The 16,211-nt window shown below is 48.6% G+C and overlaps 2 protein-coding genes across 6 annotated transcripts; one reads left to right on the forward strand and one right to left on the reverse strand.

Moving 5' to 3' along the window:
• The first annotated feature begins 1,736 nt into the window (after nucleotides 1-1,736).
• Nucleotides 1,737-8,845, forward strand: SERPINF1 (serpin family F member 1). 2 transcript variants are annotated; one of them, XM_054287457.1, is made up of 8 exons: nucleotides 1,737-1,881; nucleotides 4,221-4,306; nucleotides 4,667-4,865; nucleotides 4,942-5,097; nucleotides 5,924-6,127; nucleotides 6,889-7,031; nucleotides 7,632-7,842; nucleotides 8,194-8,845. In XM_054287457.1, exons 2-8 carry the CDS (start codon nucleotides 4,229-4,231, stop codon nucleotides 8,451-8,453), a joined length of 1,251 nt encoding a protein of 416 aa, XP_054143432.1. In that variant the 5' UTR covers nucleotides 1,737-1,881; nucleotides 4,221-4,228; the 3' UTR covers nucleotides 8,454-8,845. The 2 variants fall into 2 exon arrangements, with proteins under 2 accessions (XP_054143432.1, XP_054143430.1); XM_054287455.1 differs by having other exon boundaries at nucleotides 7,632-8,284.
• Nucleotides 8,846-8,903: 58 nt separating this feature from the next.
• On the reverse strand, nucleotides 8,904-16,147 carry SMYD4 (SET and MYND domain containing 4). Of its 4 annotated transcripts, none has more exons than XM_054287450.1 (10): nucleotides 16,001-16,147; nucleotides 15,164-15,314; nucleotides 14,235-14,324; nucleotides 12,797-13,940; nucleotides 11,877-12,059; nucleotides 11,424-11,590; nucleotides 10,979-11,114; nucleotides 10,437-10,553; nucleotides 10,003-10,126; nucleotides 8,904-9,387 (listed from the first exon to the last, which is right to left on the reverse strand). In XM_054287450.1, the coding sequence occupies exons 1-10, from the start codon at nucleotides 16,129-16,131 to the stop codon at nucleotides 9,237-9,239; spliced, it is 2,394 nt and encodes a 797-aa protein (XP_054143425.1). In that variant the 5' UTR covers nucleotides 16,132-16,147; the 3' UTR covers nucleotides 8,904-9,236. The 4 variants fall into 4 exon arrangements, with proteins under 4 accessions (XP_054143425.1, XP_054143424.1, XP_054143426.1 ...); XM_054287449.1 differs by having other exon boundaries at nucleotides 15,164-15,317; XM_054287452.1 differs by having other exon boundaries at nucleotides 8,906-9,387; nucleotides 13,721-13,940; nucleotides 15,164-15,317.
• Between the last annotated feature and the right edge of the window lie 64 nt (nucleotides 16,148-16,211).

The raw sequence follows: 16,211 nt of genomic DNA on the forward strand, positions 1-16,211 counted from the left end.
AGGAGTTTCCACTTTGCATTGCTAAAGCTTTCATTTTGACGGAGCTGTATTCTGAAAAGACATGACTAGCACAGGGTGTCTGCTCTATCCATCTGCACCACTGGCTCAGAATATCAAATAAGTCCCAGTTTCTTTCATATTAGATGTGTTTTTTTACTTACCTAGAGCAAATTCATATCAGCACTACTTCCACAGCAGAGGTGAACCCTGTCAGAGAGCACACAGAGACCAAACCAGAACAACAACAAAATGTTTGTATTGATTTAATAAAACTGATTTTGTTAGATGAGTTTAATGCACCATTTCAGGAACACCCTTCACCTACAGGAATAAAGCTGGCTTTGGTCTGTAATAACATTCTATGAAACTACCACTCTGATTTAAATGGTTTTAAAACCAAACCTGTATTTAAACAGATGGGTTTTCATTTGAAGATAGAGACGAGGCATAAAAACTTCTCTTGTGCTCCTTCCACAAAAGGGCATTTTAACACCACAAACAAGGTATCACAAAGAGATGAAAACCACCAGAAAACATCTCCGCAGCCAACACCCCCATTCCTGGGCTGAGAATGGAAGAATAACAAGCACAATCTTTTCCCTGCAGATGATTTTGCACAGAGCAAGCTGAGAAGCAGCTGAAAGCAGAAACCCCTCTGGTTAGGAGGGGTGGCCTTTGAAGCACTGACTAATCTCAGGGCACACCTGATCTGCTCTCCTGGCTTGCAAAGCCAGCAGGTAATGCACCTCTGAGCCCATCCTTCCCCTTTGCTGAGGGATGGGTGAGCTCAGTGCTCACAGGGAGGAGCTCCTGTTACCTGCTGGCAGTGAGCCCAGGGAGATGTCCCAGCCTGGGGGCTCTGCCATCACTGCCTTTGCAGCATTTCCAAACAGAAAAACAGCTGGATCTGGTCAGCTACATCATGTACAGCATCCTGCTCCTTCCAGTAACCATGGATGAGGTAAAAAAGGAATGGCAAGGGTCAAGGCAAACCCACTGTTCTCTGGCTGTATTGCCCAGCTGGCCTTTAGGGGACCTTTCTTCCACTAATTTGGTTTGGGTTGGGTTTTTTACATCAAATCTATTTTTATCTTTCATCTTCTGCAATATCTGGTTATAATGAGTTCTACAATTTAATACATGTTTAAAAATACACTCCCCTGATTTAAATGTGCACGGGTGGGTGCTCCCCTTGAGCCTCCTGTGGAAAGTAATAATGGAACTCCTCTGTCCCTCTCCTTTCTCCATATCATTTATCATTCTGAAAGCTTCTACAAGATTCTCTTAATTCATCTTCTTTTTTTAACAAGTCCTTGGCTTTCCAGCCTCTTTCTTTTCAGCCAAAAACTTTAAGCCAGTTAATGATTTCTTGTTAACTATAACTATCACTGGATACAAGCAGTTCCCAGCATCTTAACTGCCTCGAACAACAGAATCCTGTTTCCACAGTCTCTCCATTAAACCTTGGACATAAATCTATAAATCCATTAAACACTGCTGCATTAACCATACCTCTGAGACAGAAGGAATTCCCTGATGTGACCTATGGCAGAACTGCAGGGATAAAAGACCTGCTCGAGCAGAGCAGGGAGAGTTTGCCTTTCCTAGCTGTGCTTCACCCACCAGGCTGCCCTTGGCACGGGGATTTGTTTTGGGGCGAAAAAAGGGTTGGAAAATTAGCACAATTCGGGGCGAGGGTGGCAGGGGCAGAAAATGGGAGCAGAGCACTTTAAGAGAGCCCTGGGAAGCTGTAACCTGAAGCCTGCCGAAGGCTGGGCTGGGGGAAAGCAGCAAAAAGCAGAAGTGGCTGCACCAAACCCGCGCTGTCCTCGCCTCGCACCCGCTGGGAGCCCTGAGAGCAGCGGCCGAGAGGAGCCCCAGGTAAGGGACAGCCCGGGGACAGCCCGGGGACAGGGACAGCTCACCTGGGCCAGGGCAGCACAGGGCAGGGGCTGAGGCTGAGGCTGAGGCTGAGGCTGGGCAGCGCTCAGAGCACCTGGGGAATGGGAAGAATGGTTCTTCTGCAGGTGGGATTGCCACCAAGAGACCTCAGCAAGGATGGGGAGCCACCAGCATCGGTGGCTGAGCTGTGCTGGGGAACTGGGGTGGGTTTTGTGCCTTTCAAGCAGCTGGGAATGTGTTCTTTGTCTGTGATGGTGTGACAGGGAAATCCTCTGGCTGCAGGATGCTCCAGGAGCTGTGGGACAAGCAGAGGGAGCAGCCTGAGCTCATGGGTCCTGTTTCACAGCACCTCTAAAGTCTCAAGTGTTTATAAATGATGTGAGAGACTTGTACCACTGTAGGTGGAAAGTAAAATGTTTCCTTTGCACCTGCAGGCCTTCAGGAATCGACAACTCCCAGACACAAAAGTTCCTTCTCAGCTCATTTCTCGAGGTTTTCTTCCTGTGCTTTTTGATGCTCCTTCTCTTCTCCTTCAAGGCAGCCACAGATTTTAATATCATGCCTGAAACCATCCCACCTCCAATCCAACCAAATTCTTTTCTCTGCGTTTCTGGCCGTGTGCTAAGAGAAATACAAATAGAATCCAGATGTTCAGGCCAATTCAAACTCAAAAGGCTTTGTCTTTTTTAAATGGAAATTGCTTTTTGGCGAAGTCTGAGAAATATGAAGCTGGTGACAGTACTGGCAAAAACAATACAAATCTGCAAAACCAATCTCTGCTCCCATGCTCCCAGGAGCTCAGTGTAGCTGGAAGCAGAGGTTGTGTTGAGATTATTTTCTTTTTTTCTTCAGGGAAAAGGTTATGCTCCATGGAAAAGCTTCATCTCTGAGCTAGACTGGGCTAAAGCTCTTTCTCTCAGCATGCAGGAGTGCAGCTTGGCACAGCAGCCTCACAGAGCCCTTGCTTAACCTGTCAGACTGAGACTCATGCAGGACTTGTGGCATCTCTCTTCCAGCTGTAAATCTCTGGAATGACAGGAGCAATCCCAGCACCACATCCACTATCACACCATCAGTAAATCCTCTTGATCCACATCTTCTGCACCACAAACCTCACCCATTCTGCAGCTGGGATGGCAGCAGATTGCAGGATGCATGAGGGGAAAGAGGGTACCACGTCTGTGTTACACTGGCTGAACACAGATGAGAGCTTAAAACCTCCCCTGTGATGCTTTTTTCTCCAAGGGAGAGCTGCCTGCAGAAGAAAAGGCAGGGAAGGGAAACAGCAAAACCAGCAAACTGCCTCTCACTCTGCCTGAACGGGGTCTTGAGCTGGGGCTGTTGTGGCCACGTGTATTTCTAGCAGCAGGCGTGTTTTTCTTTGTAGCTGGATTTAATCTGAAACACATGTTCTTCCTCTGATTTCTCCAGTTGCCTGGATGACAGGGGTTAGTTAAATACAACCCTCTTCCTTTAATTTCTGGGAATCTATCTAAACATTGCCTCAGACCAGCCTCGGTGGCGTCTGTTCTCGGGGGCAGGACCCTTCATAGCTCTGGTTTTACCCACAGCAAAGCCCTGGGTTGCTCAGTGCCCTTCTGGACCAGACAGATCTGTCTGGAAGGGCCACTCATCCCAGAACTGCAGTGGTGAGAAGTGGATTCCACACAAGGAACAGCTTTGGGGTGTTTGGTGCTTTTCTCCCACCTCCATTTAAAATGTTGAATAAGCCAAGCTCTGCCTTTCACTTCTCCAGGTTTCCTTATTGTCTTTTAAGAAACCTCTTCTATTTTACTTCATCAGATTGCAAATAAGAAGCAAAGAATGGACACAGGTACATGTAGACACAAGAAACAGCAAACTACTGCCTGAGGCAGGTAATTTGTATATCAAAGCAGCACCAGTCAGTGTTGCCTTCACCCCATTCAACAACATGGATTTGGTACCTTTTATAAGTGAAATCTTTAATTTTTCTGAAGCCCAAGACTCAGAAGCAATGACTTGGTGCTTTTCTGGACCTTGGCACTCAGTAACTGCCAGCATCAGTGTGGTTTGGGCCACACACATCTGCTTTTGTGCTCAGGCACACCCACACCCTGTGCTTGCCCAATTCTAAAGTCACTGGGGCCAGTCTGGCTGAATAATTGCAACTACAGAAGGAAACCTGGCTCAGATCAGGTGTGTGTTTCACAACTGGAAGGACAAGCAGCAGCATCTGTCACTGCAGCTCCTGTCACAGCCAGGTACAGTGAATAGCTGTGGTAGAGATGGATTTACCTGATTGCTCAAACTCTCTCTGTCATATTCTTACTCTGTAGGTATAAGCATGCAGGTTCCAGTGGTTCTCCTTTTCCTGGGTCTCCTAACTGTCCCAAGCAGAACCCAGAACTCAGCTACTGAGCAGGTGAGTGGGAGACAACATGCAAAGAGCAAGGGGAGAGGTGTGGAGCAGGTAATTTAAGTTTAGAGATTCTTACTGAAGGATTAAGCACCACCCTCCTAAATTACTGGGATTTTATTTAGCAACATAATGAGACTAACTCCTGCTTTACCTGGATAAAACCACAGTTGTTACATCAGGGGATGACCAGGAGGCAGAATTTCAAACTCAGTGCTGCCTTTGGCATTAAAGTCACTGTTCCTACACCCTCTGTAATATTAAGTCAATATTTCTGTGAGTCATTGAAGAATATCTTTAGTTGTTTGCCTATGAAGCGTTTACCACACCTGCAAGTCTAACCAAAGCACTCCTTGGGCCTGCCAGAACTCTGCCACGGCTGATGGAGCCAACGCTGGTGAGGAAGAGGAAGATCCATTCTACAAGAGCCCTGTGAACAAGCTGGCAGCTGCAGTCTCCAACTTTGGCTACGACCTGTACCGCCAGCAGTCCGGGCGCACGGCCACGGCCAACGTGCTGCTGTCCCCCTTCAGCCTGGCCACTGCCCTTTCTGCCCTCTCCCTTGGTGAGTGCTTTGCCCCATTTCCACACCCCCCCTCAGGTTTGGCAGCCCTTCCCTCACGTTTTCCTGCTCGTTTCAGGGGCTGGAGAACGAACTGAGGATGTGATTTCCCGCGCGCTCTTCTACGATCTGCTCAACAAGGCTGAGGTCCACGACACCTACAAGGAGCTCCTGGGCAGTGTGACTGGGCCTGAGAAGAGCATGAAAAGTGCCTCCCGCATCATCCTGGAGAAAAGTAAAAGTCCTTCTTGCCCTCCATAAAATTTTACCTAAAAAGCTGTCATTTTGCTGTCAAAGCAGTTATTTTGGTGTGAGTGTATATATAAAAACACACGGCACTCACAGCTCTGGCTCTGGCATCCTGCTGAGCCAGGCTGCAGACAGGGCATGGAATGCTCTTGCTGCTCCAGGAAAAGCCTGGAAAGTTTGTGTGCACTTAAATAAAAGACCAGACATGCACACAAAGACATTGGTGACAGAACAGTTAACTCACAGAAGACCTAAAAGAAACTTGCTGATAATTTTGCCTTCACTCCAGGCTGTCTGGCAGGTGTTGCTGGCTTCCAGGAACCCACAGATCACATTTTCTATTTGTGATAACACTCAGCCATATTCCTTTGTTTAATTCCTTGCAGAGCTATTTGAAATGTCTGTTTCTGGCATGCCATAAACATCTGCTGAGAATGCTAAGAGCTATCTTTTGGAACCTGCTGGTTCCAAGAATCCAATAGGTTGAGTAAGCTGTACTCAGAAAGCAGGCTGGGGAAAAGAAGAAAGGCTGATGTGGGAATGGCTGTGTCCAAGCCTTCAGTTCTTATCTCCTTTTTTCAGTTTTCAGAAGAAAGTTATCCCATGCTCCAGCATGGGTGGCTGTAGGATTTGGATCACTTTCCTTAATGTGCTTTCAGATATTCCTCTTCAAAGGAATTTGAGTTTCTGGAGACAAACAGGGCCAGATATTTTATGAGAGACCTGCTGCTGGGCTTTGGATTGCCACCTGCTGCCTGGAGATTGTTTGGATAAGGGAGCTAGCTGCAGCCATCCATGTTTTTATTCCCCAGGACTCAGGGCAAGGCCTGGATTTCACAGCCAGCTCGAGAAATCCTACAAGATGAGGCCGAGGGCACTGAGTGGCAACTCCCAGCTGGACCTGCAGGAAATCAACACCTGGGCCAGGCAGCAGACAAAGGGAAGGATCATGAGGTTCATGAAGGACATGCCCACAGATGTCAGCATTCTCCTTGCTGGGGCTGCTTTCTTCAAGGGTAAGAATGTTGGGTGCTTGGACACAGAAAAAGTGCATTAAGTGTTAGAGGAGATGTGAAGGAATGCTCTCACCTCCAATAAAGCAAACAGGCTGTCAAACAGAGAGTGTGAGAAGAAAGTGTTTGAGAATGTTTAGTAAAGAAGGAAAAAAAAGCACACAAAAATAGTCCTGAGGAAGGAATTATTACTCTTGGGAAGCTGAGTCTTGACCTGTTTGCAGTAAGAATCAGAGGGGGAAGTTTAAGGTCACAAAACTCCATTCAGAGATGGGATATTGCCATTTAGGGAAGGAACAGCTTAGAGTGTTCTGAGCCTTCTTACCACTGTAGAAGGAACAATTTGATACTTGAGAGCTGTTCTTAAACATGCTGTAAGCCACTGTCCTGGAGAATTATTGCTTAGAGACAAGGAGCAAAATAAAGGGTGGGGAGAGAAGCACTTTATATCCATTGACACAACTGTTACCCTTTAAAATAGTTTTGTAATTACATAAGTAGACATCAACTTCCCACTGGCTACTCCACCCATACACTGGCTTGATTATTTATTTGCCATTTAGCCAATTCTCAGATGAAAAGGAGGGGCCAAGGATGGCAGTAAATCAGTAGCTCCAATCAGTCTATTTCTGTCCCTGTTATGCCTCAACTCCTTAAAGCACAAATGCTGTATATTAAAGCACAAGATTATTCAGCCACAGGCATGACTGGTTTCCTGTGCTGTTATTCCAGAAAAATCTTTCATTTTCTCTCTTATAAAACAGGGACATGGAAAACCAAGTTTGACACCAAGAAGACTGCCCTGAAAGACTTCCACCTGGATGAGGACAGGACTGTGAAGGTGTCCATGATGTCAGACCCCAAAGCCATCCTGAGATATGGTTTTGACTCAGAACTCAACTGCAAGGTCAGACAGCAAATATTGCCTAAGATCTCCTAAACCCACTGAGGGGCAGGTTCAGCTACACCTGCCTGTTAACCCATCCCAGCCTTGCTCCTCCCATCATTGCTACTTTTGCAATCCCTCTTTTGAAAGGCAGTGTGTTGACTCTTAGGATATCCTGCTTCTACCCAAGCTATGTCACAAGCAATCCAAAATATAAATTATGCCCAGGTCCTATCAGCCTGTATTGCTTGACTTAAAGTTGGGCAAGAAGGGCAGGGCACACCTCTCAAAACTTTTCCATCTCTACCTCTTTCAACTAATCTTTCCTCGGAGCATGAGTTCAAAGGTGTTCAAGTGAGAATTCCCCAAAGCAATGCTGCAGGTGAGAGAGCACTTCCATAGCAGGAAGAGTGCAGCAAGGATGGATAAAAGCCTGGGGAAAAAGCCAGAAGTGTCAGGAAGCATCATGTCAGATAAAAGCAAACAGGGAAAAAGATCAAATGGTCACTGGAAAGGTTGAGATTCCAGCCTGAGAATCAGGCCACTGCTTGGTACAGGATGATTAAAACTTTATTATTGATGTGACCCTTTCTTATCTCTCTCTTATTTCTGTCCTTGCAGATTGCCCAGCTGCCCCTGACAGAGGGAATCAGTGCCATGTTCTTCCTGCCCACGAAGGTGACCCAGAACATGACTCTGATTGAGGAAAGCCTCACTTCTGAGTTTGTCCATGATGTGGACAAGGAGCTGAAGACAGTCCACGCTGTGCTGAGCCTGCCCAAACTGAAGCTGAACCACGAAGAGGCACTTGGAAACACAATAAAGGAGACAAGTATGTGCATCACACCCCCCTTGCAGGGCTCAAAGCAGTGGTCAAGGTGCTTCCTGCTCTCAGATTATGAAGCTGGTGGGTTGTTAGGTATGGTTGTGGAGATTTCACCAGCAACCAAATCACCTTCATCCAGGATTTCTCAGCTTTTTATCACATCCCTCCACCAAACTCGTGCAGTGCTGCTGAGATTGTGGGTGAAGCTGAGTACAAGCAGATGGAAGCTGCTCCTCCCTGCTCCCCCAACAACCTCAGCCCAAGCAGCTCCCTGCCCTTGTGGATCACACGAGCAGTGCTGCTCCCCCTGCTGCAATTAATGCCCCCAGCTAATGGAACTTTCTCTCTTTTCTCCAGGGCTCCAATCACTTTTCACATCACCTGATTTCTCCAAGATTTCTGCCAAACCTCTGAGATTATCCCATGTGCAACACAAGGCAATGCTGGAGCTTAGTGAGGATGGGGAAAGATCCACACCAAACCCTGAGGCCACTGCTGCTCGTCTGACCTTCCCCATAGAATACCACGTGGACAGACCCTTCCTTCTTGTACTAAGGGATGACACCACAGGAACCCTCCTCTTCATTGGCAAGATCCTGGATCCCAGGGGGGTTTAGATCCCTTCACAATAATCTGCAATGGTAAGGGTGATACTGGGAGGGATACTGGCTCCCTGCTCTGCTGCACAAAGACACAACTTGCAAATCTTACGCCTTCATGCTGCAATAAAAGAGCTTTTGCTATTAAATCTCAGCAAGCCCAAGTATTCTCCCTTGAAAGGTTATCTGCCTACACTCCCAGTTTCCCCAGAGGAGGAATGCAGTTCTGTGTCCTGAAAACAAACATTATCTGGTGTATGCTGCACTGCTCCTCATCCTGTTTTCCAACCTGACACCAGTTGTTGATTCTGAGTCCCTCATCACTGACAGAGCTGTGCTGGAGCCCTCCAAGTTCTGCAGTGCCCCCTTTTACAGACTGTAAGTTTGCACTTCCCAGGCTGTTGCCTCACCCCTTCCAACTGTTTCCATTTGACACTGGCAAGAAGGAAAGTGCCTCACAGTATTAAAAATAGAAGGCAACGTGCTCTGGATGACTGTATGTTCAAAATGCTCAGGGCACCACACAGGGGAGAGTCACACCTCACACAAAAGCAACTCAAACATTTGCTTCCAACCCACACACAGAACTTATACAACAGCCTCTGTTCCCACCATACCACACACACACCTCTCACGTTAGAATTGGTCATTTTATTTACAACAGGCTCACTAAAGAGCATTCCAAGACTTCATTCAAGTTGCTGTTACACATGATTTTCCAGCTTGTACTACATGACTACCCTACCACATGACACTTAGCTTTGATGAAAGATCACATTGCAGCTTCCTTTGACAGGGAAATTAAGTCCTCTGAAGGATGTTTCTGGGAAGCTCTGACAGGCAGGCCTTCATCTCTTGTAGTTCCTGCATCTGAGCACTCTGAGGACCAAAGTGCACTGACAAAATCCCCTCTGCTCTTTGTATCGTGCTCAGAGCTTCAGAAACTGCAAAGCTGAAATAGGAAGATAATAAGAACAGAGCATGCAAAATACTTAATTCAGCTTCTTGACTTACACAACCTTTAAGCCCAACCTAACAAAAAACCTAAACCTGTTCATGGCTACAGATCCCACCCTCCCCTGCCTTCCAGCACCAGGAAAATTGTGTCTGCTTCAACTGCAAAGGGAGGATGAGGGGGATGGAAAGGTAAGGACAAAACCTGAAAACATTATCTTTGAGTATATAAAAACCTACTATTTCATCACTGCTGCTCCTGCTAAAATTAATTTGGTTAAAGGGAGTTGTTGTGAGGAGATTTTCAGAAGCAGTCAGGGGATTTCCTTGCCAATAAAGCAAGAGGATTTCATTCCCTCTTTTGAGAAGATGTCAGCAACATTATACAACTGAGATATAAACACCAAGGGTGATGAGTTGACAGAATAAAACAATTGGACAGGGAATAAATTGAGCCAGAGAGAATAAAAAGATAGACAGGCACAAAATAGAGAAACAGATTCCTGAGAGGGTACCTGTGCTAGACTGCCCTGTGTCCTGTGAGACACATACCAGGTGCTCTGATCTTGTGTCAGACACACAGGGCAGGGACAGAGGATGAAACCAAACTCACCCATTGAAGAGAATTTGTGCCAGTTTGAAAAGTTCATGGCCTGTTTCTACACTTGATGGCCCATGGTGCATTTCCACAATCTCAATACTCTTCTTCAGGTGTCTGGCTGCTTCCTGCCACTTCCCTGATGGAAAAACAAACAAAACAGAACAATGAGAAATGAATAAATACTTCCTAGAGTTACTGGCACCCAAAGAATCTGACAGAATTAATCAAAATGTGGTGAACTCTGTCCACAGAACCAGGACAGGGAATCTAAAAGAACATGAGAGCACAGTTTATTGTTCACTGGCTGCTGGGAACACAGGTTTGGTCTTTCTGAGAGCTCTGCTGACAAAACCAGGGGAAAAAGGAGAGGGCCAGTCCAATAAAAAGCTAGTCATGGTAAATTCAAAGTTCAGGAGACATGGGATAGTGAGAGGACAGTGCCATACCAACAGTAGCATAGACCTGTGCCAGATGATCCTCCATCTCTCCCATCAGCAAATGCTCTGGAGACAAGAAGGTTCCAGCATCCATCTGACACTTCAGGAGCTTTTTGATAGCCTGATCTATAAAAAAAAAGGTTATAAAGTTCACCCTGTGGTGAGTGTCCAGTTTTCCATGATCCATGAAATAAAATCAATCCAATCCATCTTTGCACAGCTAATTGGGGTTTGGTTAGGATTCAGGACTGACTTCATCTGCACCTCTGCTTATTCTACCCCAGCACTGGCCCAACTCCCTCCAGGAAAACAAGGCCTGGGAATGCCCAACTCCAATGTTACCCTGATTTCTTTTTATTTAATTACTTTACTATGGAACAATATAGGACTTAGATTAACACCCAGATCAGGGGGTATAAAAAATCTAAAGCTGAAGTCCCCAGGGACACCAGGACACATGTCACAGCACCCCAATGGCATGAGCAACAGTGCCATCTCATGGTTCCTGTCCCAACCTGGGCCTGACCTCAGGGCACAAAGCTGAGCCTTACCAGCCTTCCCAACTCTCAGCAGCTCTAAGGCTTTCTTGATTTCTTGCTGAAGGTCCTGTAAACGGCCAGACAGGTGATCTCTGCTGGCTAAGGTTGCACAAGCTTCATTTGAACAGCAAAGTGTGTCTTCTTCCCCCTGTGGAAATCACCTTTGTGATCACTCCTGCTCACATTCAGCTCAAAGCTTACTCTCCATCTGCATTAGCTCTGGGTTATAGAGATGCTAAATTGTTTAATGAATATAACAGAGAAACAAAGTGATTTTTAAAATAAATTGTTATCAGCTTATTTGATTTTATAAGAAACAGCTAGATACTTGTCTTGACTCAATGGGGGCTCTTGGCTTCTGAGCAGGGCTCAAAGTGAGGCCTTCACCTCTTGCCTTCCCCAAACCTAAACCTTACACACCCCAGCAAGTTGCACAATCATAACCATGGAGAATTACCTGCATTTGGGCCTGGCATTTGGGACAGCAGAACGAATTTCTGATGGACAGCACACTCTTGACACCAGACTCTAACTCCTGGAGGCACGCTGGGCAGCGACACTCGAAGAAATACTGCCTGAGAAGCTGCTGTCTCTCAGCAACCCTCATCCTGCACCAGTGAGGCCCTGCAGAGGATGGCAAGGGTAAAGATCTCCCACAGGCACAGTTCTTAACATCAGAATAAATGGATTTTTGCTACAATTGAGACTAGGTACATTTTGGGGAAGAGACAACTGGAGACTGAAAATCTAAGAGGGGTTAAGGGATGAAATGTTGGTCAAGGATGCTAAACAAAGACTCTGGCAATATCAGATGAGAATTAGATGAGAATTATGATATAAATAGCTATCAGCATGATAAGGGGAGGTAATGATGTCTGTGCCTTGAGACAAACACAGAATTGGGGCTTACCATAGCAATGCAAAACCTCTTGGCCACTTGAGATTGGCTGTGCTGCCCTGACAGTGGCAGATGTCCCGCTGAATGACACGCTGGTGTTGGGGCAGCACGAGTGGTTCAGGAGGCTGAGGACAGGGAAGAAGGCTGTTGCCAGCCTCACAGGCTTCTTATCTACAACAGCCCCATCTCCAGGCCCTGAAGACAGAGGAAAACCAAGCAGGTTGAGATGGAATGCTCACAAACCCACACAATTCCTGCAAGGAGCCCCGTGACCGATCGCAGGCAGCGGCAGAAAGGTTCCTGGTATATTGCTGCAATAAATAACAGCTAAGCACACTCTGCATGGGCACCAAGGAACAGGCCAGCATGGGACAGCCCATTAAATTGTAAACAAATCATTTCCGTCTGCAATGGGAGCTTTTTACAGCTGAGAATTTAATGTCTTCACTTCCCACAAGAAGATGGGCAAGGAGAGGACAGTCCTGGGATCCCCAGGACAGGAAAGAGGAGCTACAGGAGAGGGTTCAGTGGATGAGGGGTCTGGAGTATTTCTCTTATGAGGAGAGACTGAGCTGGGCTTGGTTAGTCTGGAGAAGACTGAGAAGGGATCTCATCAATACATTTACAAATACAGTTGTCAGAGAATGGTGATGGACTCTTTTCTGTGGTGCCAGGATGAGGAATAACAGCCACAAACTAAACAAGAAGCTCCACCTCAACATGAGGAAAAACTTCTTTCCACTGAGGGTGGCAGAACAGGCTGCCCAGGGAGGTCTGGAGACATTCCAAACCCACCTGGGCATGTTCCTGTGTCCCCTGCTCTAGGTGACCCTGCCTGGTCAGGGGATTTGGACTGAATTATCTTCGGGGATTCCTTCCAACCCCAACCATTCTGTGATAACACTGTAGGGCTTAATTTTTTTTTATCTTACCCAGCTCCTGCATTACAGTGATTGCTTGTGCATTACACTGCAGCTGCAACACGTGCCTCAGCATTGCTTCTGCCACAGTCTTCAGCTCTGGGGACAATTCCTCTGAGGTTTTCTCACATGTCTTTGGTTTGGAGCACTGTTGAGGTGATTCCTGACTCAACACAGCAGCCTCCAGGCCAGCTGCTTGCAGCTGTTTGCACAGAGCTACCACACTGAGAGTGCAGAGGAACTTGTGCTCAGGGCTGTGCTGCTCAGTGTGGGGCAAAAGGTGGAACAGAGCTTGGTAAGAGCTCTGGTACCGACCATTGCTGTCACAACCAGGGACACCTCTGCTGCCAGCTCCTGCATCTGCTGCCTCACTGAGAGGCCTGCAGCTTCCTTCAGGGTTCTGAAGGTTCCTGTCCCCATGGTGGGACATTTCCACCAGCCTGCTGACCTCTGCATATCCTGCCAGCAGGACAGTCCTCAAGGCCACGTGGCAGAAGACCCCCAGGGTGAGGAGCAGCGCTCCCAGGGGACACTCTGTCCTGTGGTACTGCTGCCATGCCCTGTCTGCACAGTCCTGGCTGCAGTACTTGGCATAACTGCAGCCCTGGCAGGGCACTGAGGCCAGGAGCTGCCTCAGACAGCGGTGGCAGTAAAGGTCTGCGTTGGTGGCTCGGGTGTCCCACGCTGTGTCACCATGCTGCAGGGCAAGGCTGTCCCCAGGGCACAGCACGCTCACAAAGGCCTCCTCCTTCACCAGGCTCTGTCCTGCCATGATGTCCTGGGAGGCCACCAAGTGACGTCCTCTGTCTGCATTAAAACTCAGGCTCAGGGATGAGGATGCACCTGAAATCCTGCTGTTCTCTTCCCAGATCTCTGGCTCCCCTTGAGTGCCACCATGTTCTCCTCGTGCAGGCTCTGGACACTTCTCTTTCTCACCCAATTTAACCTTCAGCTGACTCAGCTTTTGTAGCCGTGTCAGGTGTGTAGTCATGGCCCCATCCAGAGCAATTTTACTCTCCAGCATCCTGAGGACATCCTGTGCATCCTGTAACCTCCCCAGGCACAGCAGGCACTCAGCTTTCCGCAGCAGGACCTTGGGCAGCAGCCTGTCTGGATAGCCATGGCTTTCAGCCCTGGCAATATCCTCCAAACAAACCTAGGAACAAAGAAAAGGCCTTTTAAGTGGGCTTGAAAACCAGCTCATGCCTTTTCATTCCACCTCAGACAGTCTCATGGAATAATCAGCAAATTCCATGTGCATAACCAACCTGCTGCTCAAATAAAGCATCCTGACATGGAAACGAGGTAGGAAAATTGAGCTATGGATGCTTTAAGCACAGCTTGGGAAGCACATCTGATCTGCTGTCTGTTGTTCTAACAATCAAACACCTCAGGGGCACCCAGGACCTTGTGGGGTGGGTGCTGCCCTGGCCCCAGGGGCAGCACTTACCTCGAAGTGCCCCAGGTGCAGGAGGGCGGCCGAGCGGTTGGCAAAGCACACGGACACCTCGGGGCTCCCAGGGAGCTCGTGGGATGCTGCCTGCAGAGACCAGAGAACTGCTGCTGCCTGGGGGGATCCCTCACAGCACCCCCTCAGCAGGGCCTGCAGGATCCCCTCTTTGGGGATCCCCTCACGGGAGCTGCTCCTCTCCCCTCACCCTTCAACCATGAGGGCTGCAGGACGCTCTCTTGGGGATCTGTGGGAATTCAGGACATCCCTCTGGCTGTCCTGGATTGCCAAGACCCCTGCCAGGGGGCTCAGAGACCCTGGCACAGAGCCCAAAATGCCCCTGTGGTTTTGATTATGACCCATGGAGCAAATTACCAACCTTAGATGAAGATCTGCAAGGCACGACAGTTTAAGTAGAATGACAGTGAATTTATCATGGGGTGAAAAATAGATTTTGGGGTTTTTAGAATGGGGGTTCAGGGGGCAAGATGGATGAATCTGGGTGTGTCCAGCCTTTCTCCTTCTTCCTCTTCTTGGCCTCCATCTTCTGCTGTGATGGTGGCACTTTTAGATTGGTTTGGAGTAGCAGCTCACTGTCTAACATAGGTGATAGGTATTGGAAAGTAATTGTAAATATTGGACATGCAGGTTTTAGTATAAAAAGATAACACCACCCTGGGGGTGGGCAGAGTGCCTCAGACTGTCTTGCTGAGTGGACTTCAGCTGGACAGGAGAAAAAATTTTATAGATAAGACACAATAAACAACCTTGAGACCGAGAACTGAAGAGCTCTGACTCCTTCTTCGAGCACCAGGCTGGGAAAAGAGACTTTCTAACACATCTCAGGGTCACTCTGAGCAGCTAGAGTCCCGAGAGGGATCCTCTGAGGGGATGTGAGATGTTGTGGGACCCCCTCACACCACACTTACCTTGGAGTAGAGCCTCAGGGCAGCCTGGTACCGGCCCCGTTTGAATTCCTGGTTCCCCTGCTCCCGGTACCAGCTCGCAGCCTCCGGCTTCTTGTCTGTGAGTGCCCGGTGGCACAACTGCACCAGAGCGGCCTCCTCCTCCTCCTCCTCGCTCCTGTGGGACACAGAGGGAGAAGAATCAGTTTGGAATTTCTGGTCCAGCCTCCCTGCTCAAGCAGGATGCTCCTTGTGGCACAGGACTGTGTCCAGAGGGCTCTGGAATATCCCCAGCGAGGGAGACTCCACACTCTCAGTCTGTGTGGTCACTGCACAGGGAAGAAGTTCTTCCCCATATTCTCAGAATCACAGGATCAGTTAGGTTGGAAAAGACCTCTGAGGCCACCGAGTGATGGATGTCCAGCCTGTGAGGGATGTCCGGTTGGTCAGCACTGAATGCCCTGTCCAACCTTTCCGTAAACAACTTCAGCGACTTCACCTCCTCCCTGTCAGCCCATTCCAGCACCTAATCACCCTCTCTGCCAAGAAATTCTTACTAGAATTCTTACTAGTGTCCAACCCAAACCTCCCCAGGTGAAGTTTACGCCGATATCTTCTTGTCCTACCACCAAGAGCCTGGGACATGAGGCCGACCTCCAACCTGCTAAAAAGGGGGCGGTAGAAAGGTGGGACATGGTATCCCTTTCTGCCCGTCACCCTGTGTCCTGTTGCTCGGTTCCACCGAGCGGAGCCTCATCCATCCTTCGACACCGCCCTTTATTATTCATTCCCATTAAGAGATGCTCCAGTCCCCCTCTCCCCTCGTTGCCCTGCACCGCACCCGCCCTGCCCGCGCCTCACCGGAGCACATCGCAACCCAACCGCACCGCGTCCTGAAGCGAAGCCGCCTCCAGCCGCTCCCTCAGCGCCGGCTCCAGCGCGGCCCAGAGCCGGGCGGTGCGGCCCTGCCACTCCGCCACCGGCAGCGCCATCACCGCTCCACGGGCAGCGCCATCACCATGGCGGCGCCCGCAGCGTCCCTGCACGGAACCCGCGGCACTTCCGCCGTACG

The sequence above is a fragment of the Melozone crissalis genome, unplaced genomic scaffold (genome assembly GCF_028551555.1).
Source record: "Melozone crissalis strain CALT ecotype California unplaced genomic scaffold, PUWL_Pcris_2 ptg000057l_1, whole genome shotgun sequence".
NCBI lineage: Eukaryota > Metazoa > Chordata > Aves > Passeriformes > Passerellidae > Melozone > Melozone crissalis.